Below are 25,454 nucleotides of genomic sequence, written 5' to 3'. Positions count from 1 at the left end.
CTTCAGGTTAAGAACAGTTTCAGGTTAAGAATGGACCTCTGGAACGAATTAAGTACTTAACCCGAGGTACCACTGTATTCTATTACCCTCATTCTTGTTTTGCTAGTGCTGCAATGGCATTTGTCTAATATTCAGGGAAGTTTTTAACGTGTGATATTTTACTGTATTTTTGGTTTTTATGGAAGCCGCCCAGAGTGGCTGGGGAGGCCCAGCCAGATGGGCGGGGTATAAATAATAAATTATTATTATTATTATTATTATTATTATTATTATTATTATTATTATTATTTTAACTTGTGATGAAAATGGAAGTGTGGCAGGAGCAAGATGGGGAAGGGGGAGATGGCAAATGTTATCAAAATCAGGAGAAGCAGCAACATCTGGGCCATCTGCTCAGTCCTTCAGCTCACGCTCAGCTAATGACCAACCTGAAACACACCTGACGCATTTGTTTCCAAACAAATATTCTCACATTAGTTAAGCTGGAGACAGCTTGGCTTGTCCTCTTCTCTGAAAGGCTTCTGTGCATCCTTTGAACTGGGGATGCCAATGACTGAGCCAGGATATACCATGTGCAAAAATACGTTGCCTCCCACTGAATAGAGCCCTGCTTTATCTTCCCTGTGCAAAACTGTGAGACTGGTTTATGTATTTGAGTGATTTGAGTATTATTATTTGAGTAATGCTATACCAGTGTGACATAGTGGTTAGAGTGTCAGGCCTGGGAGACCAGGGTTCAAATCCCCACTCAACTGCCTCTCAGCCTAACCTACCTCACAGGGTTGCTGTGAGGAAGAGAGGAGGACCATGTGCACTGCTTTGAGCTCCTTAGAGAAAAAGGTAGGATATAAATGCAACATATACCTACATATGTATGTATCAAAGGGTGGCATTCAGCGCTAGTCCTACTCAGAGCAGACCTATTAAAGTACCAGTAAATATACGTGATTAAGGTTCATTAAGGTTCATACGGGTGGCGCTGTGGGGGACACGGGTGGCGCTGTGGGTTAAACCACAGAGCCTAGGACTTGCCGATCGCATGGTCGGCGGTTCGAATCCCCGCGGCGGGGTGCGCTCCGGTGGTTCGGTCCCAGCTCCTGCCCACCTAGCAGTTCGAAAGCACAATTAAGTGCAAGTAGATAAATAGGTACCGCTTTATAGCGGGAAGGTAAACGGCGTTTCTGTGTGCTGCTCTGGTGCCAGTTCGCGGAGCAGCTTTGTCACGCTGGCCACGTGACCCGGAAGTGTCTGCGGACAGCACTGGCTCCCGGCCTCTAGAGTGAGATGAGCGCACAACCCTAGAGTCTGTCAAGACTGGCCCGTACGGGCAGAGGTACCTTTACCTTTACCTTTAAGGTTCATTAGTTTCTATGGGTCTACGCTGAGTAGGGCTTAGCTGAATAAATATGTACCTAATGCAAATAACGAAACTGACATTAGACAGCGTCTGTAATGAATATTACACTTTTCCTCAATGTGAAGTGGCGATAAGCCAAAACTAATTTTCCAGTTTACTATTTCTGCATATTTGTCTGCCTTAATGATCTCGGTGAGTGGCCAGCGAATTGCCAAAATGATGTTGTTAATCTCCTGAAAGGTGGCCCCCTCTCTTCTGCTTTTGGAATATAAAATCATCAAGCGTTTGAGAAGTTTACACCCCACAAAACTAGACCGGACGAGATAGAGAAACCATCTGAAGCCAAATCTGACATTTTTAATTTAGGTTGAAAATTTGTAGCTGTGAGGTGACGGATGATGCACCTTGAGACATAAAGTCTCTCTCTGTAAATTTGCTACAGGGTTAGGTGATCTACTGCCAACTCTAGTAAGAGTTATGGTTTGCTTCCTATAGCCTCTGCTTATATATCTGTAAGCAAACTATTACTAAGACAACATAATTCTCTTGTGCTTTCCCATCCAAAGGAATCTCCAAGGGCAGTTCTATTTTTCTAAAAAAGAGGTGCCAGAACTCACCATGAACACCTCCCTTGTTCTCTTATAATGGCAATGGTGCCCACCTGAGAGGTGCTGGAACTGAGTTCAACCTGGAAAAAAGCCCTGTCCAAGTGTTACCTGGGCACATCTAACCCCCCCCCGGGGGGGGCAGAGTAGGAACTGTGTAACACAACAAAATATTTGGATCAGAGTCCAATTTATCAAAGGGAAAGTGCGTCCTGTCTCAAAGAGGGCATGTGTTGCGGTGAGACCTGGAGACTGACCTCCTGTGTTGTGGGTGCGAATATTGGGCAAGCCACAACACCCAATTGGTAGGTCCCTCGTTGCTGGGTTTAATCTGGCCAATGGGGTGCAGTCTAGATGGATCAAGGGACCTATATATGCCTATGCATGTGACCCAGAGCTTCCTCTTTTGGCTCGTGCATCGGAACACCTGCCCACCTCTCCCTACATTTAGGGTATTTTGTAATTGACCTTGCTATGCCGTCGTGTGTCATCTGTCATTGGGACAGGGGCACAGCAGGAATTTCCCCCACTTGGCTGATTGGCTGTTGCCATTTGGGTTTCGCCTGCCGTGTAGCAAATCATCACAACTTGTAAGGTTGCGGATAGGCACTGGTTCAGGTGATAGGGATGGGAGAAGGCTCTCGCCATCCCTATGTGAAGGGCATTCCGTTAAAGGAATCCAGGGACTCAACTTGGTTTGGTCAACCCCCGAGAGGGGGTTGTGCCCGTGCCAGAGTCCAGGGGAGCATCTGGGGAGTGGACATAGTCCATTCCTCGGCTTTCCACCTACCTCAGGTGTTCACCCTTGGCTGACCTATGACAGACCTCTGGGTCAGCGCTACCTGCAAGGGTGCAGGGAGCTAGTTGAACCAGAGCCTATGCAACCACTCATTTTCTGTAATCAATAAAGTTGTGGCCTGAATTCTGCCAAAAAACAAAACTAAAATTTGAGTCAAATGTGTCTTTATTTAGGGGGGAGGTCTCTGGGTCTGAACACGCAAAAGGAAATGGAAGGAATTGCTCCCACACACCAGGGATACTTCTAGACATGGGTGGTCTTAGTGCACCTATTCATTGCTGTTTTGCTTCAAACAAGAAGTGGTATAGGAGGATTGCTTCCAGATGACTGGAATTCAAATGATATTCGGCAGCTAAGAAAGCAGTCCCTAGCCCAAATATTGGGCAGGGTGATTTGCATCTGAAGCATGGCATGGGGAAAGGGTTAAATGCACACACACACCAGGTTCAATCCTCACTGTGATCAGCTTGTGGCTGCAACTGGGGTGACACTGATGTAAAGACAATGCTATCTGGAAAGGTTAAAGTGACAGAGTTGACTCCAAGAGAGGAGAGATAGACCACAGAGAACAAAATGGTAAGAGGGATCCATACAGACCATAACCAGCAACATCCCTGCCCTCCGCAAAGTACTGGAACAGCTGCACAATGGGTCATCTTTACCTATGGAGGCTGTGCACTTGTTCCTTTGTGCTTTGTGTCAGAAGATTGAGGGGGAAAGCTCAAGAGCAGGACGTTTTACTCACAATATCATGCAGATGCCTCAAAAACAGTGAGTGAATGAAGTGTGGCTATTCCATAATACATGACCATTGTGGAAGCAGCTCAGGAATGATGTGCTGCGGGAGTGCGCACTGATAGCACCACTGCTGCAAACAGAACAGAAATCTCTCACATGGGAAGTTACAGACTTCGACTCATTGTACAGAGGGTGTGGCATGGCTGTGCAAAAAGAGCATGAACAGCGCACCTTAGCTGTGCACTGAGTGCATCCGCCACTGCTATATTCTCTGCAAAATAACTTTGCATCTTTACTTCTTAAAATACTGTCATTTATGAACCCAATCACAGTCCTCTAATCCAAGCCCACACCTGCAATCACTTGCAATTCTATGCATGTCTATGCAGATGTAAGTCCCACTGTGTTAAAAAGGTAAAGGACCCCTGACAGTTAAGTCCATTCGCAGATGACTCTGGGGTTGCGGCGCTCATCTCGTTTTACTGGCCGAGGGAGCCGGTGTTTGTCCGCAGAGTTTTTCTGGGTCATGTGGCCAGCATGACTAAGCCGCTTCTGGCGAAACCAGAGCAGTGCATGGAAACGCCATTTACCTTCCCGCCGGAGCGGTACCTATTTCTCTACTTGCACTTTGACGTGCTTTCGAACTGCTAGGTTGGCAGGAGCTGGACCGAGAAACAGGAGCTCACCCCATCACAGGGATTTGAACCGCTGACCTTCTGATCAGCAAGCCCAAGAGGCTCAGTGGTTTAAACCACCGCGTCACTCTTTCACTTCCAAGTTAAGAGTGCTTATTTCAAAATAAATCCCATTGAAATGGATGGGACTTTTTTTCTGAGGAAAGAGGACTAGGATTGTACCTCTATCTCTGTCCTTAGCTGAACCCACCCACTGAGGGCTACTGAAAATGCCACCCCCTCCCCTCTCTTCCTCTTTCATTGAAGAGAGGAAAACCAATGGGGGGGGGGAAGCAATGAAGTAGAATGTCCTTCATTATTTAATGTAATAGTAAACAGCACGCTCTTTCCTTTGCATTAACACCCTCATAAATCCTTTCCTCTGTGTGTGATAAATGATAATTACCCTTCCCGCTATCATGGTTTTAAAAGCAGGAACTCCACAGAGGAAAGTTGAAGAAGAGTTTCTGTTCTTGTCAGTCGGAAGCAGATGCATCAACAGGAGAGCTGGAAGATTAGGTGTCCTTCTCCGTGAGCATCATTTCAAACCAGCAGCCCCCAGTCATTTGCCCCATGGTCTTCTTAAAACAAGACCTTTTGTTTCATATTACTAGCCTAATATACTAATTTTACCCCTTTAGCCCTTGCACAGAGTTGCCCTGAATGAACTGGGCTTCTTTTTAAACGCCGCTGAATTGATTCTTTGGCATTTATGTTTCTATCTTTAGTTACAAAACATACATGACAAGTCCTTAACAGTGAATTGTTTTGGCTAATCATTGACAGTCTGTAACCTATAAAAAGCTGCAAAAGTCACACAGTGATGAGGGCAGAGGATGTGGATTTTTCAAAAATGCTTTGGGGGGAAATAAAGCATTTGTTCAAGAGGAAGGCAATGATGATATATTATTATGAAAAATGCCCCATCCGTTGGGAAATACAAAGCATGCAGGAAGGAGAATCTATACATTCCACTGGTTGAGACCTAGAGTACGCCTTGGTGCAAACACTGCATTTTATTTTTCCTCATAAAAATGAATAATGGGGGGAGAGGGGAATAAAGAGATGTAAATGGGGTACCACTAGAGTGGGGGTACCACTGACTCTCCTGTGGAGGAGGCATGTATGTATGCTAGGGTTGCCATATTTCAGGAAATGTAAATCCAGACAAAAACGTTGTTGCCTTTTTTGGGGGGGGGGTGTCAAAGTTGTTGAGCTTTTTTTTCCAGCTAGTTTTAATAAAATCAGCCAAAAAAAAAACCCCACTTACAACATGGGATGCCATACATTTAAACGCTCACCCAGACACCATTTTCGGAATCAAAATCCCAGCGATGTCCAGGATTTTCTGGATGTACGGCAGCCCTTTGTAGCCCATCAGAATGTTTGAAGATGACTTTGCAGGAGGAATGACAATGACTAGGGCAGTGGTTGGAACAGGAGGACAGGGGCACAAAGGGTGCTTCTTCGTGGCAGTTCATTGAGGACTCACAAGCTGCTCATTCAAGTTTTCTTGTTTTTGCAGCATCCACGCAACGTAACTCCAATCAAATTGCCTTTCTCTCTCTCTCTCTCCCCTGCCCCCCATTGATCCAGATTTACCATTTCTGCAGAAAATCTGTCAACTAAAAAGGCCCCACCTTTTTAGTTGACAGTAAATCTGGATTAAATGGGAAAATCTGAGGATGGCATCATGTAGATGCTACACAAAACTAGCATGCACGAGCAGCACAAGTCCATAATAAAATGCTATGTGGAAGCACCAATACGTCTGGGTATGTGTGGGTTTCCTGGAGAGCATCGTCTCAGTCCTTCTGTTCCAGCCATCCATACGGCACAGTTGTCATTCCCCACTGCAAAACCATCTTCAAACATTCTGTAGGCTGCATACATACAGGCTATACCATTAAAGCATGCTGATGCAGGTCTCACTTGGATACAATTCTACGACAATATATGCAATATTAATCCTATTCAGAAGGGATGCGGGTGGCGCTGTGGGTAAAAGCCTCAGCGCCTAGGACTTGCCGATCCAAAGGTCGGCGGTTCGAATCCCCGCAGCGGGGTGCGCTCCTGTCGCTCGGTCCCAGCGCCTGCCAACCTAGCAGTTCGAAAGCACCCCCGGGTGCAAGTAGATAAATAGGGACCGCTTACTAGCGGGAAGGTAAACGGCGTTCCGTGTGCTGCGCTGGCTCACCAGATGCAGCTTGTCACGCTGGCCACGTGACCCGGAAGTGTCTGTGGACAGCACTGGCTCCCGGCCTATAGAGTGAGATGAGCGCACAACCCTAGAGTCTGTCAAGACTGGCCCGTACGGGCAGGGGTACCTTTACCTTTACTTTAATCCTATTCAGAGTAGACCTGTTCTGTTAAAATTAGTAGACATGACTAACTTGGGTACATAAACTGTACTGGGTCTACTGTGGGGAAGATTAATTGTTGGATAAAACCCATAGCATTTTTAAAAAACATATTTATATATAATCTTCCACACCAATCTCAAGATGGTTTACAGCCTTAGAAGACCGTCTAGTGGGCTTGATTTTTTTTTTTAATGTACTGTAGTTCATAAGGTGCTAAGAAGGCAAGTCTACGCACATTTATTTGGGAGTACACTCCATTTAGTTCAGTGAGACTTACTGCTGGGCAAACATGTGTGAAGGACATTACTAAGCTATCAGTCATGATAATGGGCAAACTGCAGTTCAGCATGCCACCAAAAAGCCACCATCAAATAGGCGAAGAGACTAAATGCTGAATGGCAGCTTATTTTGTGAATGAATGTTCAATGTGGCTAAAGGCAAGCTGCTATTCTCTCAACCTAAGTCCCCCATCTGTGCCACTGTAATGGTCTGGGTACTGTCCTGACTCAGACACAACCGAGAAACAGAGCTGTGTATCATCAACATGCCAGTGAAGCCTCTCTCCAAATTTTCCAGTGACCATTCCCCACGACTTCATATAGATGTTAAAATTGGGGACCAAATAATACCCTTTGGGACCCCACAGCAAAAATGTCACGGGGCTGATGCTACTCTCTGAAACTATAGTCATTTATGGATTAACCCATACCTTAAGATCCATATCCTGTTCTGTGATTTCCAGTCAATAGTAAAGGTAAAGGGACCCCTGACCATTAGGTCCAGTCGTGAGCGACTCTGGGGTTGCGGCGCTCATCTCGCTTTATTGGCCAAGGGAGCCTGCGTACAGCTTCTGGGTCACGTGGCTAGCATGACTAAGCCGCTTCTGGCGAACCAGAGCAGCGCATGGAAATGCCGTTTACCTTCCCGCCAGAGTGGTACCTGTTTATCTACTTGCACTTTGACGTGCTTTCGAACTGCTAGGTTGGCAGGAGCTGGGACCGAGCAACGGGAGCTCACCCCGTCACAGGGATTCGAACCGCCGATCAGAAGGTCCTAGGCTCTGTGGTTTAACCCACAGCGCCACCCGCGTCCCTATTTCCAGTCAATACATCACCTTAAATTGTGAACTCCTAACTCCCTTTCCATTTCTGTTATAGCAGTTCCTGTCACGGCATTCATGGTGTGCTTTTTCCCAAATCATCTCCTATATTAACAGCATTTCCTATCTTGCTGTCAACCATAATTTCAACCATACACTCCTACTTCCCTCCTTCAAGTACAAAATAGTATATATTGTGCTAGTGACAATAAAACCATGACACATAATGATGTTCAGTGGTGCCATCTTTATCCAATTTTAAGCACCAGACAAAAGCTTTCCCTTTTCTTCAGGTTTCAGCGCTTAATTTGAAGTGAGGCAGCAACTGTAAGACCTGCCTTTTAATTGTACGGGGGTGTGTGGGGGTGTTTTAGGTTTTTAATTAGTTGCGTTTTTTGTAATTTTGTTTTACTGTTTGTAAAGTCGCTTTGAGATGCTTTTTTGAGGAAAGCAACTGATAAATAATAATAATAATAATAATAATAATAATAATAATAATAATACTGAACACACATGCAAACCACGCGCTCTACAACTAATCTATCAGATCCACCTACTGTTTTCCTAAGACTGAAAACAATATGGACTTTGAATTATTTTATATCTATATAAAAAAATCCCTGGTAAAGTCCGTCTATTGATTAATGGAAAGGCAAATGTCACTACGTGAAGCGCACCAGTGTTTTACAGAGATTAATCTGTTGAAATAAGTGTTTCGTTGACGCTCAGGAGTTTCCCATTAGATGAACCCAGTGACACAGAGTCAAACTACCAGCCTCCCTCTGCGAATATTTTATGGATGACTTGCTAAGTCATCTGCTACAACTCCTCATAATTTAAACAACACCAGAACAAAGCAGCCAGTTCCCACCAACAAGAGTGCCACTTGCTTTCTGCACACGGCCATCTACTCTGGTACAAGCGCAGATGGAGAACTTCAGGGTGAACTTTAGATGGGGATAGCTACAAACACTGGACTTGCTGCACACATCTTGCTACCTGATGTGAAAAAAATCCTCTCCTTTATAGTACAATGTACTCTGGAGGTTACCAACCCAGTGCTCACGAATGCCCTCAATTAGCAACCCCAGGATGGAGAGACCCAGGCCCTAAGCTTTCATCACCAATCCCACAGCAGTGAGAGACTTCAGGGATTCCGTTTCCTTTGAATGAAAGTCTCTGGAGACTGTGGTGTCTTTGTGACATATGGTTTTATTGACACATCTATACAAGCTGAGCATAAGATGGGGTGTTAATGCCATCGGCCCCTCCAGCAGATCTTGTTCCACCAGTGAGTTTCAGAACAGGGAGCAAATCAAGCCTCTGTGTCTTCCCAGCTTTAGACAAGACTAGTCAAAAACTGGACTCTGGTCTGTCATTATTCAACACCTTGTATGACATGGCCTTAAGCCAGGAGAGGGGCGGGGGAGGCCTGCACTCTACTTCTGAAAGCATTCACTGCTCAGGACCTCAATATATTAAAGACCCCCTCTCCCCATAGGAACCGACCCGAACCCAGGGCTTGTCATCTGTTATATCCAAAGTCCTGTGCCCATTTAATCATAGCAGATTTAACCGTTTCATCCTGAGTGTTCCATTTTAACAGCAAGTTATACATTCTTGACAGTATCTTAGTTTTGGGTTCTAACAGTTCTGTTTCCAACTTTGATTTTTCCACCTGGAAGCCAGTTTTTTTGTCCAAATTATATACCTCTCTTATTTGATAATAATGAAGCCAGTCTCGCACTTTATCTTTCAATTTCTCAAAACTCTGCAATTTCAATTTGTCTCCTTCTTGCTCCAAAATTTCCCAATATTTCGGCCATTTGGCCTCCATATTGAGTTTTTTCTGAGCCTTAGCCTCCATCGGTGACAACCACCTTGGGGTTTTATTTTCAAGTACTCTACTTCTGAAAGCACTCTACTTCTGAAAGCATTCACTGCTCAGGACCTCAATATATTAAAGACCCCCTCTCCCCATATGAACCGACCCGAACCCAGGGCTTGTCATCTGAGGCCTTTCTCTGTGTCCCTGGTCCCTGAGAGGTTTAGAGGTTGACAACATGAAAACGGGGCCTTTTGGTGGTGGCTCCCTGGTTGTAGAATGCTCTCCCCAGAGAGGCTTGCCTGGTGCCATCTTTAGGTGCCAGGTGAAAACATTCCTCTTTATCCAGACCTTTGGCCATTAAACAATGTATGGCCTTTTAAAAGTGGGGCGGGGGACTGTTATTATTATTTCTTTTTCTGTGATTGTTTTATTTATTATTATTATTATTATTATTATTATTATTATTATGCTATGTAAATTATGCTTTTAATGTTGTACTGTGCCCTGGAATCTTCAGATAAAAGGCGGTATAAAATCTGAATATGAGTAAAAAAGAAATCACAAGCTAGTTGCTTAATAGCCAACAGGCCAACTCTTTAGTCATGTAAATAAGATGCTTAACAGCCTTGAAAACAGCCATTAACTTAACTAAGAGACTGGTTTGACCACTTGAGCAGTTCCTTCTACTACAAAATCCCAGCCTACAGATAAAATACCACAGGCCTGGAGGGGACCAAACAGGCGTCCAAACCAAGCCCCTCAATCCTATAACAATACCATGCCTCTAAAATTCAGGTAAAGTAAAGGTAAAGGGACCCCTGACCATTAGGTCCAGTCGTGGCCGACTCTGGGGTTGTGGCGCTCATCTCGCTTTAGTGGCTGAGGGAGCCGGCGTTCAGCTTCCGGGTCATGTAGCCAGCATGACTAAGCCACTTCTGGCGAACCAGAGCAGCGCACGGAAATGCCGTTTACCTTCCCGCCGGAGCGGTACCTATTTATCTACTTGCACTTTGACGTGCTTTGGAACTGCTAGGTTGGCAGGAGCAGGGACCGAGCAACAGGAGCTCACCCCGTCACGGGGATTCAAACTGCCGACCTTCTGATCGGCAAGTCCTAGGCTCTGTGGTTTAACCCACAGCGACCAAACAGGCGTCCAAACCAAGCCCCTCAATCCTATAACAAGACCATGCCTCTAAAATTCAGGTGCAGCTCACCATATCAAGGGGGGGTGGGATGCAGTACTCATTATGATGCACAGACATAAAAACCTACCCTTAGAGATAGCAGAGAGGAAGAACAAAAATGAAAGAGGCATATTATTGAATGAAAGTGTATGTGTCCCACACACATGGGGAATTTTTAAAGAAATATACAGTGGTACTTTGGTTTACAACCATAATCCGTTCCGGAGGTCCGTTTGTAAACCAAAACAGGTTGTAACCCAAGGCGCGCTTTCGCCAATGGGGCCTCCAAAAAAATATTGTTCGTAATCCAAAAAAAGGTTGCAAACCGGGACACGCACATCTGGGTTTGACGTGTTTGTAATTCAAAACGTATGCAAACCAAGACGTATGCAAACCAAGGTACCACTGTATATGATTCTTGAGCTCATCTGATATCTACCAAGCCCTAGAGGACCCCCACATTCAACTTGCTGAGCTACCACCCCACCTCCTTTTTCAGTGGGTGGGAGAGAGCAGAAGAGATGGAGGCATGGCAGAATGAATAATCCACATGGCAACACTGGAGAGGCAGCGCTCATCTGCCACACTATACCGGATCTTCTTGGGTGAATCCTTCCTGCGAAGGTTTAGCCCTAACGTGCTGAACCAGAGATTTAGGGAGCTTCTGAGACGCTGAAGAAACAGAGAGAAGAGAACAGAAGGAATAGAAAAGCTTTTTGAAGGACATAAAAAGGAGGAGTGCATGAAACCTGAAAGAGTAAGTGGAGAGGAATAACAGAATGAAGAAGTTGGGTGGGTGAAAGTGGATGGATGGATCACTAAACAAACCAATGTAGCAGAGAGGGAGAAAGATAGTAGAACTGACTCAAAATGTGAGCGAGAGCAAGTATCTTCAGCCCTTCCAGACCCAGGACCCACTTTTAACCCAAACATGCATTTCGGGACCCCTTTCTTTATCTTTTACCATATATTTGCATGGTAGTGGTGCTCCTGTTGCAATCTACCTTGGTTCAAGCTGTGACTCAACCATTGAAAACCAGTGAGCTAAATGATTTGGCTCCCTGCCATGTCCTCCTCTGCCCTAACCCCTCAAGAGTGTCTCCTCTTCCTGCATGCCGATATATTCCATGATGGCTCCTATGTGTCCTTTGACAACAAAAACAGGGGTGGGGTGTTGTCAAGCATAGCCTATCAGTGTTTCTCAAACTCGGGTGTCCAGCTGTTGTTCGACTACAACTCCAATCATCCCTAGCTATCAGAACCAGTGTCATGGATGATGGGGCTTGTAGCCCAACAACCTGGAGACCCAGGTTTGAGATACACTGGCTTATTGGTAGGGTCTGTGAAACCAGAGGGGAATGTATCACGCAACACTCCACACCTCTCATGGTTAGGCTCTTGCTAAAAGCACTGAAGAAGACCTTTAACAATGCATATATGGTGTTCAATTTTGTGTCTTGTAAACACAACGTTCAGCAATTCTGTAACTGCGGCGAAAAAATTTACCTGCCATGCTTCCACTTTCTTGATGTCAGCACATGACCCATTGGTGAACAGTCCTTTCCCAGGGGTGCAAGTGTATATATCCTGCAAAGCATGGGCAATGGAGTATACGGCCAAGTATACATTGTAAGATATCCGCAGGTGAGTATAATCCATGTAGGGAGTCTCCACACTGGTGATATTTTCGTGCCCAGTACAGGGGGCGCGGAAGGCACTTGTGCCATTCCCAACTCCAGCACCTTCTTCACGGCTCTTCTGGAAAGATGCAGAACCTGGATAATTTTTGTTGCTATCTGCCAGGTAGCAGTTAAAAGTCTCCTCCCAAAACTCTTTGATAAATCCATTGTTAACAGATTTCCTCGGATTCACCTTCCGCAGAAAGTTGCGGAAGCCGGGGATCTGCCCTGCCTTCAGAGCAAATCCGATGGTACCACCCATGACATGAAAGAACTCTGGCATAGCTATCAGCGAAGAGCTGGCCCAGGCTTCACTGGCCAGCCAAATCCTGCCAGTGATGTTACGCGTGACAATCTCTTTGATCAAGGGTTCCAGATCTGGCCCACTTGAGAAAACGACTATCACCTTCGCTGTGGAATTCTCAATGACTTTCACCACCTGCTGGATCTGGTCCTCAGGCAAGTACTGCGCGATGAGCTCACTGAAGTCAATGCAGATGTTTCTCTCCTCGGTCTCTTCCCTGAACTTTTCGATTCCTGGCCGTCCATAATTGTCATCTGCCGCAATGGTGCCCACCCAGTTCCAGCGGAAGTATTCGACAATGTCTGCCATGGCGGTGGCCTGGTGTTCGTCGTTGGGTATGGTACGCAGGAAAGATTTGTACTCATTCCTGTTGCTCAGCAGACGGCTGGATGAAGCATAGCTAACCTGCGAGAGGGGACAGCGAAAAAGCAGTTAAGCAAACCGAGTAAAAGCAGCAAGTCAGCAAAGGTTTCCTTTGCTCTTGTCATCTTGGAATTCTTATGGTGTATGAAGAAAGCGATGCCCTAAACACAAACATTTAGAACGTTCTGAAGGTGTTATAGCCTGTCTCTCCACCTGGTTACCTCAAACTTTGTCTCATGCTCCATCTACTAAGGTGCAAAATACCCAGAATTACATAGACAAAAAGGTTGGGCGTAACTATTTATTCCCCCCAACGTATGCTTGAAATTGAATTCTCAGTGGGAAGCTGGAATTAGAGTTTATAGGCAGTTGAGATTGTATAATTAAGAAGTCTGACAATAAGATGGAAAAATGGACAGAAATGAATCACATAGAATCCTTCTCCTTTCCTCATGGGGGAAAAAGTTACACTTTGCCTCCTCTCCTCCTTTACTCTTGACAGAAACGAAAGGGAGGAAACCAAGGACTGATCAGGATACCACCCTGAGATCTCCAGTTATAGGGCGCTCTATAAATTCAATAAAGAAATAAAATAAATAAATCTAGGCTACTAGGCAGGTCCACACCATATGTCTGAAGTGCATCCAACAGAAATTTAAAGCTCATGCTTTCCCCAGATAATCATGGGAACTGTAGTTTTTCCCCAGACTCAAAACCCCCAATACCCTCAACAAACTACAGTTCCCAGGATTCTCTTGGGGGAAGTCATGTGCTATAAATTGTGCATTGCATAGGCTTTAAATGTATTATCAATGTAGTTGCACATGCAGAGGTGCTGCAATGGACAGAAATGAATGTGATCACTGGTTATAGGTGGAAGACAGCATAAAAATTGGGGTGCACAATGACTGCGAAGTGGAGCACATACAACTAGCAGATGTGAAGTTGACAGGGGCAGGTTTTAAGTACGTTGCTAAACAAGATTGTGTAGCACACAGGAACCACAAATGGGTCAGTTCTGAGTGTAGTTTAATTCTTAATTCCTGTTCCCAGAGAACTCTGGGAATTGCAGCTCTGTGAGGGAATAGGAGTCTCCTAGCAACTCTCAGGACCCTTAACAAACTGCATTTCCCAGAATTCTTTGAGGGAAGCCATGTCTATTTAAAGTGGTATGATACTGCTTTAAATGAATGGTGCAGATGGGGCCTAGTTCTATACTCTCTCTCATCCTACTCTGATTAACCCCTCTTCCCTCACTCAGTCTGGCTCCCCTCCCCTCATTAACCCCGTTCATATGTTAATTGTGTGAAAGTTGTCCTACATAATTACACCCAGGATTATAAAGGGAATTAAAGGTGTACAAAAGCAGGACAACTAAAGGGAAAGGGGGGGGAACCCTGAAGAAATTATATGTGCATGTCTTCACTGTGAAAATGCAAAGCACATCATTCCTGAATTGACTTTTTGCATGGAGTCCAAAGACAAATAGTAATGACAGAAGACAACATGGCCTTACTAACAGTAAAACAGTAACCAATTACCATGTCCAGGTGGCACCTACCTGAGAGTTTTACATAACACAGATATTAAACTGCTGATCTTCTGATGTCTCAAATCATTCACATTTATGTGTGAAACACACTCAGCCCCCTCATCACACACTTTAGAAATATGGCTATACAGTGGTGCCTCGCAAGACGAAATTAATTCGTTCCGCGAGTTTTTTCGTCTTGCGATTTTTTCGTCTTGCGAAGCACGGTTTCGGGAAAGTTTTGGAAAAGCTTCAAAAATCACCAAAGTCTTTAAAAACCTCAAAAAAGGCTACCACACCACGTGCTATGAGTTGCTCCTTGAAGTCAAGTCGCAACTGTATTAACGGTTTTAAGAAAAAGGAAACAAACTTGCAAGATGTTTCCGTCTTGCGAAGCAAGCCCATAGGGAAAATCGTCTTGCAAAGCAACTCAAAAAACCAAAAACCCTTTCGTCTTGCGAGTTTTCCGTCTTGCGAGGCATTCGTCTTGCGAGGTACCACTGTAGTTCTCAATAACCTCAACAACAACAAATCCACAAACAAAATGAAGTAATCTGACCATTCTGGGTTTGAATTTAGAACATCCTATTATTATGGCTTGGAAGCAAGAATCCATCCTTGGATTTATTTTTCTCTGATAGATTACACTGAGAAGACGCTATCAGTAATATCAGCTATCATTTTCTTTCTTTCGAAATATATACACTTACATTAGAATTTTGGGGGGAAATCTGAAAACTGGGAAATACAAACTAGCTGTTCCTTAAAAGACAACTCCAGCCACGAGGTTCTAAAATGCAAGAGCGCACCTTGCTAATGCAGCTGGACAGCTCATCAACTGGTTAATGAAGGATGCCTTAAAATTTGATGCAGCTACCAGCCTTTAGCATGGGACGTGGATGGCGCTGTGGTCTAAACCACAGAGCCTTGGGCTTGCCGATCAGACGGTTGGCGGTTTGAATCCCCGTGACGGGGTGAGCTCCCGTTGCTCGGTCCCTGCTCCTGCCAACCTAGCAGTTTGAAAGCACATCAAAGTGCAAGTAGATAAATAGGTACCGCTCTGGCAAGAAGGTAAACGGTGTTTCCGTGCACTGCTCTGGTTCACCAGAAGCGGCTTAGTCATGCTGGCCACATGACTCGGAAGCTGTCTGCGGACAAATGCCGGCTCCCTCGGCCTATAGAGCGAGATGAGTGCACAACCCCAGAGTCGTTCACGACTGGACTTAACGGTCAGGGGTCTCTTTACCTTTACCAGCCTTTAGCACACATTAGAATTCACGGGGTGGGGGCAAAGACTCCCTCCCGCTTTTTAATCAATATTGAGAATCACTTCTTGAGTCCACTGTCTGTACTGATCTGTTCATGAAACTTGCCTTCAACTTCTGGAACTGGGAACAAATGCTGCTGGTTCCCCTTTGGTGACTTAAACAATCTACTTGACCTAAAACCTGCTTGACACTGCCTCTCAAAGAACGAGAGGCGCAAGGGTTCCTAGAAATCCAGTGCTGAAAGTTTCCTTCAAGACTTTCTCCAGAGGGCTGACATTTGGAGTACTAAACAACTTGCAACCCTCAAAATGGAGTGGGTAAGGGGGAAGAGAAAGAGAGAGAATGACCTTCCACCCATGCCTTCTCTGTCTCATTTGATAGAAGTCATGCATGCTTTCTCAGAAAGGCAAACGAAGCAATATTCCCTCCCCGTGCAATCTGCTAGATGGCAAGCGGTATTCATTTGCTGCTTGGTCAGTCTAAATGCTTCCGTCTGCGGAACCTTATCCAACTGCTTCTCATCTGGGAGTGACATACGCTTCCATGAAAAAAGATGAGATATGCTTCCATAAAAACAACTGGTATCTTCCCATAATGGCTTGATAATTGGCAATTTGGAAAGCCAAAGCTGATGGAGAATAAACTTTCCTCCTAATCATGTCCAGTTCTCTGCCCTCCTTATCTATGCGAGCCAAGTAAATTATATGCCCTTCACGGCCTCCACTGCTAATGAGTTAGCTGGGGGATGAGTAAATAGAAAAGAACCCTATGCTGGGTCTTATACATATATTATTTTTAATCTTTCTCCTAGCAGCAGAAGCTGGCACTAGTATCTCCCACAGACAGGAAGCCACATCCAAGAGACCCAGCATTACAAACAAAGACAAAGCTAGAAGACCCATAAATTCCAAATTGAGCTTCTAAATACGGATCAAATGCTTTCAGTAAATGGGGAGGCATTCCTGATGGCAGAGGTTTCCCATCACGTGGAAGCTCACACTTAGGTTTCCTTCTTGCATATATCCCTGCATATGCACACATATACCGGTGGGACAGGACCAGTGGGACAGAGTCCTTTTGTGAATGCACAAAAGAGGGCTTTGGGGTGCTGGTGTTCAAAGCAACCCTCTGATTCCAAATGAGACGTAGTTTCTACTGCTAAAGCATGTTCTCCTTCATGGAGAGCACGTGTTGCGGTGGGGGCCGCCAGGACACTCCAAAGTTGGGGGCGGGCTAATTGATCGTTGGCCACTGATGCGATTGGGCTTCCCTTGTTGTTGGGAAGAAGTTAATGTTGCCATTTGTTGATTGACAGCCAGAAATGCTAAAACTCCTTGCACGAGGCTAGGGCTTCCTCTTTTCGCCCGTGCATCGGATTGCCCGTCCCTCCCTCCCTAGAATAGGGTTGTTCTCTTTGACCTTGCTATGCCTGTCATGGGGTCGTCTGCTCTTGGGGCAGGGGCCCGGTAGGAATTTTGTCCATCTGGCTGATTGGCTGGGGCCATTTGGTTTTTGCCTACTGCGTAGCAAATCATCACAACTTGTAAGGTTGCGGTTAGGCATTGGTTTATGGTTTGGTTGGTTGAGGGGCATGGATTGGCTGTGCCTGCCCCTCTAATGCTGCTGCTGCAAGGGATTCCCTTAAAGGAATTGGGGGCTAACTATTGCTTGTACACTCTGTCAAGGGGGCTCGGGCCATAGCAATGAGCTCATGGTTGCATTTGGGGAGGGCTGAGGGCAGGTTCCCTGCTCCGACGCTACCCCCAAGTGTATTCCCCTATTCTGACTTTCGCATCGTGCGGAATGTCAGTCTGTCCCCCATGGTGGGGGCAGATAGTCGCAACCAATGCCTAAGCAACCACTCACAAATTTGTATTTTAATAAAGTTGTGGCCAAAATTATGCCAAAAATCTTAAACAAAAAATCTGTGTGATGTGTGAGTTATTGGGGTGGCCCTGGGGACCTCGACACGCAACTTCAACATCACAAACTCTCTATACTTCTAAATTACTAAACATCTGAATGCTATGTCTGCTCTGAACACTGTGTCTCGTCTTTGGAACAGAGAAACCTTGCAATAGTAATCCACACTCTCATAACCTTCAGGCTTGATTACTGCAACAGAGTCTATGCGGGGCTGTCCTTGAACCAACTACGTTCATTTTATGCTCCAATAAATTATAGCATATGTGACACTAGGACTGTAAACATTTTATAAACAGACCAATTAACTTTAAAGCTTTATATTTTTCTACTCCAGTGGAGCACCCAAGAGATTTGCAGCATACAGAAGAAAACACACAGAAAAAATATCATGAACACGAATGAGACTAAAATGCAAGATAAAGGTGAAGGCAGGGAATCAAGCAGAGGCTTGCCTAAGGACAAACAAAATTCTTCAAATAGGCCGGGGGCGGGAGATAAAAACTGCACGGTATGGAATGCTACAGCTTATGAGGAACAAGAGAGAAGACCTTGTTCCTTTTTTCTACCAACTGTGCCCAGATGGTGGGAGGATATATACAGAAGATACTCCTGCTGATCACAGTGGATGGAGCAGAATACGTGGTGGGAGATAATCCTCATATTTGTTGGTTGCCTCATACTGAAACTTCCATATAACGAAGCCGATTAAAACAAGCAAATACAAGCTATTAACAGATGCACCAGCCAATCACAACACCCCAGCTGCAACCCCAGCACAATATATATCTATATATATGTATATGTGTTTATATATACAGTATATGTTTGTGTATGTACGTGTATGTCTAAGTGTGTGTGTGCATGAATATGTATATATGCTTTAAGTAAGGGACGTGGTTGACGCTGTGGGTTAAACCACAGAGCCTAGGACTTGCCGATCAGAAGGTTGGCGGTTCGAATCCCCATGACGGAGTGAGCTCCCGTTGCTCGGTCCCTGCTCCTGCCAACCTAGCAGTTTGAAAGCACGAACTGCAAGTAGATAAATAGGTACCACTCCGGCGGGAAGGTAAACGGCGTTTCCGTGCGCTGCTCTGGTTCACCAGAAGCGGCTTAGTCATGCTGGCCACATGGCCCAGAAGCTGTCTGCGGACAAACACCGGCTCCCTCGGCCTATAGAGTGAGATGAGTGCACAACCCCATAGTCGGCCATGACTGGACCTAATGGTCAGGGATCCCTTTACCTTTATATATGCTTTAAAGCAGGTGACTCAGCACAGCCCTGCTTTGCTTCGGTTGGGGTGGGATTGCTCTGGCAGTGTCAGTGGCAAGGGCTGGGCTGGCGGTCCCCCGCCCAGGGCATGTCTGCCCACCCCAAGCGCCGGCAATTGACGCTACGCCACTGCTTTAAAGATGATGACCAGCCTCTTGAATTAGGCCCATAAATGAAACAAGCAGCCAGTGAGGTTGGTATAAAGGAATTGGAAATCTCATTACAATTCTGATAGCTGCAGTTTGAACCAGATGTCCAAATACTCTTCGAAGGCAGCCCCCCTCAGAGTGCTTCACAGTAATCCAGTTTCTGAAGCCACGTGCAACCATGACTAGAAACAGACACTAGTTGGCACACCAGTTTAAGATACTTCTGGTCACCACTACCATCTGAAAGCAAATCTATACCATAGATTTAAAGCACATGGCTTTGCACAAAGAATCCTAGGAACTGTAGCTCACCCCTCAGAGCACTACAGTTTCCAGCACCCTTAACAAACTACAGCTCCCAGAATTCTCTGGGGGAATTCATGTCCTTTAAACGTCTGGTGTATACCCAGCCTGACATTATATAAGCAACATCAGACCCCCCAATCTACAAACCTGATTTTTTAAATGTAGAGTGCTACCTAACCCAAAACAAACTATCCCTATCACTAGGCCTGCACTTCCACTGACCAAAGCATTTTCTGCGTTCTCTGGATTAAAGTTTCTCCTTTTTTACATATAATTCTATTTATAGTTTTCATTTATATACATTACAATAATGATTCAACCATAATTTTAACATTTCTGACTTCGACTCTCTTCCCCCTTTCTGCAATTCTTTACATTTATTTTCGACCTTTCCTGCATAGTCCAAATTATCTTAACTTATTCCTTTATCTATTCTCATATATATTTTTGAAACTGCAGGTTTTTACAATAATCCTGCCAATATCTTGATCTGTTTACAGTTTGTTTGTAAATATTCAATAGACTATTTCCATTCCTTTCTAAAAAGTTTGTTATCTTGATTTCTTATTCTTCTGGTAAGTTTTGCCATTTCTGCATACTCTATTAGTTTCTGTAACCATTCTTCTCTTGTCCTCTTCCTTTCATTTTGGGCAAATAACATTCTTGCAGCTGTGGTCGCATACATAAATAAATAAATAAATTTATTTTTATTATGTAATAATAATTATGTAAATAAATTTACATAAATAAATTTCTATACTGTTTAGGTAGTTCTGATCCCATAATTCCCAAGTGGTACCTGTACAGTGGTACCTCTGGTTACGTACTTAATTTGTTCCAGAGGTCTGTTCTTAACCTGAAACTGTTCTTAACCTGAAGCACCACTTTAGCTAATGGGGCCTCCCGCTACCGCTGCGCCGCCATTGCGCAATTTCTGTTCTCATCCTGAAGCAAAGTTCTTAACCCAAGGTACTGTTTCTGGGTTAGCGGAGTCTGTAACCTGAAGCGTCTGTAACCTGAGGTACCACTGTATATATTCTGCCAATTATCCAGTCTCTCCAGTGCCAGATTAAATCCTTTTAGATGGAATTTTAGTCAGAATTGATTCTTCATTTCCCTTGTGTTTTAGACTTCCTTTTAATTTGTGACTCCTTTAGGGACGCACACACATACACATGCACACACACATAGAGAGAGAGAAAGAGAGAGAGAGACAGACTATATATATATTGTGCAAATTGTTTCCCTGGTTTGTTATACACCACCCTGGAAACTTCTAATGAAGGATGGTTAAGAAATATCTTAAGTGAATAAATAAGATTGCTTCCCTGTTTTAAGATGGAAAGGAGAGGTACAACTTCTTGTCATCTGCATACTGTTGACAGCAGAATTCAGCCAATAGCCTCCAGCAGCTTCAAGTAGATGCTAACCAGCATGAAAAGACAGAACTCTGCAGAACCCAATTACAAATGGCCAACATGGAGACAGGACTTAGGTAGCCGACAAATTACGTTCAAGTTTTAGTCTGCCAGTCTTTTGTGTACTTTAGTCTTGCTGGCTGTGATTTGTTTTATCTGCTTTTAGTTTGGATTTTGAATGCTCTTTGGTGTCAATGAGCTGAAAAGCCCCCATGCTACACACACACATTCCACATTCGGGAAAAGAGTAGCATATATTCAGTACCTGAGGTATGTAAAAGAGACCCAGAAGATTGGCCACGGCAGTAGAGATCCCAGAACCAGTTGCTCCCACCACTGCGATTGTGGAGGGAATGTGCTCTGAGCAATTGCAGAACTCATCCAGATTCAGAGAGTCTATCTTGTTTTGGGCCACAAAACTCAGCGTGGCTTCCAGGGCTTTGGAGACCGTGTTGCAGGTATCAAATATGCTGTATCCAAGAGTCATGTTGGGAAGAAGCGTTGGGCTGTTATTAATTTCCTCAATGGCAAAGATCATGGCCTGAAGCCAACGAAAACCACGAAAATTATACCTACGAAAAAGAGGGGGGAAATTAAAATAATGACAACTAGCTTGAAGGCGGGGGAAAGAGTGAAGAACAAGTGTCTGAGTAAACTAAGGAGCATGGCCAAAGTCTATCTTTCCATCAAAGAGCTATGATTCTATTCATTTCAAAGAAGTAAACTCAAAACTGCAGAACAACTGGCCATTTCATACATGCTGAAACCGACCAAGATTAATTCTGACAGGCGATATGTGTAACGTTGTTGATTCTTCTGGACCTCTCAATTTTTTAAAAATACCTATTGACCAAGGTATCCTTCTGGAACTGCTTCTTAGGCAGACATCCCCAAACTCGGCCCTCCAGCTGTTTTGGGATTACAATTCCCATCATCCTTGACCACTGGTCCTGTTAGCTAGGGATGATGGGAGTTGTAGTCCCGAAACAGCTGGAGGGCCAAGTTTGGGGATGCCTGTTCTTAGGGATAGCACATGCAGGCACTGTCATTTGGGGGAAGTAGGTTCCAAAAGGCAGGCTGGAAAACTATTATTCTTCCCATTAGGAGTTATCCTAGCCACCTGGACCCCTAGTCAATCCGAACAATTATTTGCATAAAGAGGAACTTTTGTGATGGTGCTAAAACCAATCGGCTTCAAGCACTCCAATTGCTGACCTCCACGAGTGACTAACAGAATGCAGGGCAATAGCACCCACATCTGTGGAGAGCTCTCAGAGTCAGGCCAGTAATAGCAAGGTAGTTTTAACCTCCTCCACCCTCCCTCAGTGCTCCCAATGCACTTTGCTCCAATTTTGCCTACTGTGGGAGCAAAGGAGGAGGTGGTTATGTATTTGTCTGATAAGTTTGCATGCCCTGAAATGAAGTTTCACAGCTGATCTGTAGTTTCTTTGCCCACCACTGTGCTATATCAGTGCTGGGTAAAGAACATAGCTGTCAACTTACAGATTTGAAAATAAGGGACCAGCAGCCTCAAAAATAAGGGATCAGCAGCCAAAATAAGGGATTTTCCGAGTACAGGTATGTTCAACTTCTGAGCCCCTCCGAGCCAAAGGCAGAAAGCTCAGCCAGCAGCCAAACGAAGCCTCAAGGAAAACCACCATCACCTCTCCGCTGGGAAGCGCTGAGCAAAGGCGAGTCCCCAGGCAACGCAGCCGATTTGATCGGCACAAGGCATGCAAGCTCCACCCCCCCCAGTCGTTCTTAGACTCCTTATTGGGTGAGCAACACAGCCAAGCAACACAGTTGGAGCCTCCCTCCTCCCTGGCCGGCAGGGAGGGAGGGAGAGGAGCTGCTTCCTTTGAAACCCAGGAAATTTAAGGGACATCATCAATAAGGGACAGCAGCGGGACACGGCGCTGGGATAAGGGACTGTCCCGCCAAATAAGGGATGCTTGACGGCTATGGTAAAGAAACTTTCAGCCTACACATTTGCAGGGACAAGAATTGCAACAGAGTTTGGGAGCCTGCTCTAGCTACTGAAATGTACATTCACTTTTTCCCCTAAGAGCTACAGATCAACTGTAAAACTTCATTTCAGGGCATGCAAACTTACCAGACACCGTTCTGGTTGTTCACAAAGCCTGGTGGGGATGGGAAGCAGGGAAATAATAATTCTATTTATAGTCTTATGTCCCCCATGCCTCTTTCGTAGGCTGCAATCTTTCCTTTTTTTCACATCAGTCTTGCTGGAGTCTTGCTGGAGAGCCTCAGCAGAATCCAACACCCTAATCGTAGCCACTGGCTACCAAGTTGTTATTTTTATGGAGGCTCCCTCTAAGGGTCGATTCCAACAGTTCCTGGGCAGAAACTAAAAAGCATTCATTTATTAAATGTATATTAGGATTGCAGCCTTGGAAAGCTGGGCCACTTAAATAACAACAGAACAAGGCTTTACTACTTAGCAATACAGCACTTAGTTTGAACTTGGTGGGTAGCAGGCTTTGGGAGTGAGCGACTGTTAACACATTTTCGCTTGGGCTCACCTTATGCATTCAACGGATTCTGGTCTAGATTTCAGATCCTGGTGTTTAGCAGCCACTCCAAAATGAATGGGGAACAGCCCCCCAAGAATAATGTCTCCTTTCTTCTGTGCCCTTTGATTCGGTCCATAGGCATAGGCAGAGGTATTCCAAGTAAACGCAAAGAGAAGCAAACAGAAACTATAAAAAGTCATCGTTCCTCCTTTTCACGAGGGACAGAGGTTGCAAACTTCAAAATGGCTACACAAGAGGAGCAGGCCTAATAACCTTCAACAAGCCTTTTCACTTCTGAACACTGCGCACTGCGGATCTGGTGGGGATGCTTGGTGTACGGTAAGCCACAGGATAGCAGCCATAATTCCACCATCTCCTCAGTGGTCTTCTCCATCGCAATTGACCCAATCCAGCAGTTTCTTGCTTCCTCGTCGCTTGTTAGACGGAGCCCATCTTCAAGACCCCCTAAAAAGAAAATGGAGATGTAAAGAAGTTATCTCAGGTGCACTCTGAGCTGTCCATAGACTGTGCCTCTTCCCCAATACCATCGCCTTAAAAATAAGGGATGCACTATGCCAGAGCTTCCCAAATTGTGGTCCATGACCCACCAGTGGTTTGTGAGCATCAGTTGGGTGGTCTGTGGCATGTCAGCACTCAACATTCATATTGATTTTCACTGTATTTTTTCTTGCTTCGTTTACTTCTGTTGCATTTTATTGTATTGCGGTTTGAATTCAATACAGCGGTACCTTGGGTTACAAACACCTTGGGTTACAGACTCTGCTAACCCAGAAGTAGTACCTTGGGTTAAGACTTTTACCTCAGGATGAGAACATAAATCATGCGGCGGCACAGCAGCAGCAGGAGGCCCCATTAGCTAAAGTGGTACCTCAGGTTAAGAACGGTTTCAGGTGAAGAACGGACCTCCGGAACCAATTAAGTTCATAACCTGAGGTACCACTGAATAAGACAAGAAGCAATGAAAACACAGTTAAAAATCACACAGCACCAAGCACAGCATATTGCAACTTCTATAACAGGCAGAAAGATCCGCAAGTGATCTGTCAAGACCACCAGCAATTTTAAAGGGGTCCATGAGGGAGAAAAAGTTTGGGATTGGAAACACTGCACTTTCAGCTTACAGATTCATTCAGTTTCCTTTCTCCTGAGTCTTTTGATAATATACAGTACATGGTTTTAAAGTTTGTTTCCATAAATTACTTTGCGGTGGGGGAAAGCAATGCATCACTCACAATAAAAGGTCGCCTTATGCCTGTCAACAGAATCACCCCCGAAGTCAGGTTACAAATCATGATGTCCACAGCTCACATCTCTGATCTCAAAGTCCTTCATTATTTTGCTGTTAAACATATTTATAGGCTACCTACAGTGCAAAACACCTCAGGCAGCCCACATGTTACAAGTGACAAGGAGCAAATGCAATGAAATGAATTTTTTAAAATCGCATAAACAGCAAGGCAAGACAAATAAATAAAATTCAACAGAACAACACAGGCACTAAAACCTGTACACAACCCTATTGGAAAGCCTGGACAAAGAGGAGGGTCTCTGCCTGGCGCAGAAAAGACGCAACATTTGGGGACAGGCTAGGAGGGGCATTTCGCATAAGTGGTGCCACAACCACCATAGCACTCTCCCCAGTCAGCCCTTGTCAAGTTTGGGAGAGTGGGGACGTTGATTGGAGCAGGTAGTTGTAGATAAATGTAGTGTTTGGACAGGTTTGTGTGGTAAAAGGTGGCTTTTCGGGTTCAGGGCTTTAAAACTTAGGTCATTTGGACTTCCGGGTTAGCGCCATCGGCTAATGGCGGATTCCCTCCGAGCTCCGGAGGGAATCGGCTCCGCAGGAGTTGGGTCCGGCCGCAGCGGCGGAGTGGGGACCGTCAGAAATCACAGGCGGTGAAGCCTGTGAACTTGGTGACTCGGCGGGCACCATTTGCGCCCCCCCCGACCCGCGAAGGAGCCTTTTTAAAGGCTTTGGAACGGGGGACGGGGTGAGCGGCGCGGTGCTGAGAGTTGACTGCTTCTCCTGCGGAGTGAA

At 45.0% G+C, this 25,454-nt stretch overlaps 1 protein-coding gene across 1 annotated transcript in view; it reads right to left on the bottom strand.

The window, feature by feature from the left end:
* CASR (calcium sensing receptor) overlaps positions 1-25,454 on the bottom strand; it is a 53,600-nt gene that overhangs the window by 14,528 nt on the left and 13,618 nt on the right. The window contains exons 2-4 of the mRNA XM_053370274.1: positions 23,405-23,860; positions 21,127-21,433; positions 12,154-13,035 (exon numbers count right to left, since the gene is read on the bottom strand). Of these exons, the coding sequence (XP_053226249.1) occupies positions 12,154-13,035; positions 21,127-21,433; positions 23,405-23,595 (1,380 nt within the window). The 5' untranslated portion in view covers positions 23,596-23,860. The remainder of the gene's footprint in view (positions 1-12,153; positions 13,036-21,126; positions 21,434-23,404; positions 23,861-25,454) is intronic.

This window comes from Podarcis raffonei, chromosome 17 (genome assembly GCF_027172205.1).
Source record: "Podarcis raffonei isolate rPodRaf1 chromosome 17, rPodRaf1.pri, whole genome shotgun sequence".
Taxonomy (NCBI): Eukaryota; Metazoa; Chordata; class Lepidosauria; order Squamata; family Lacertidae; genus Podarcis; species Podarcis raffonei.
This window is presented reverse-complemented; position numbering and strand designations above follow the sequence as displayed.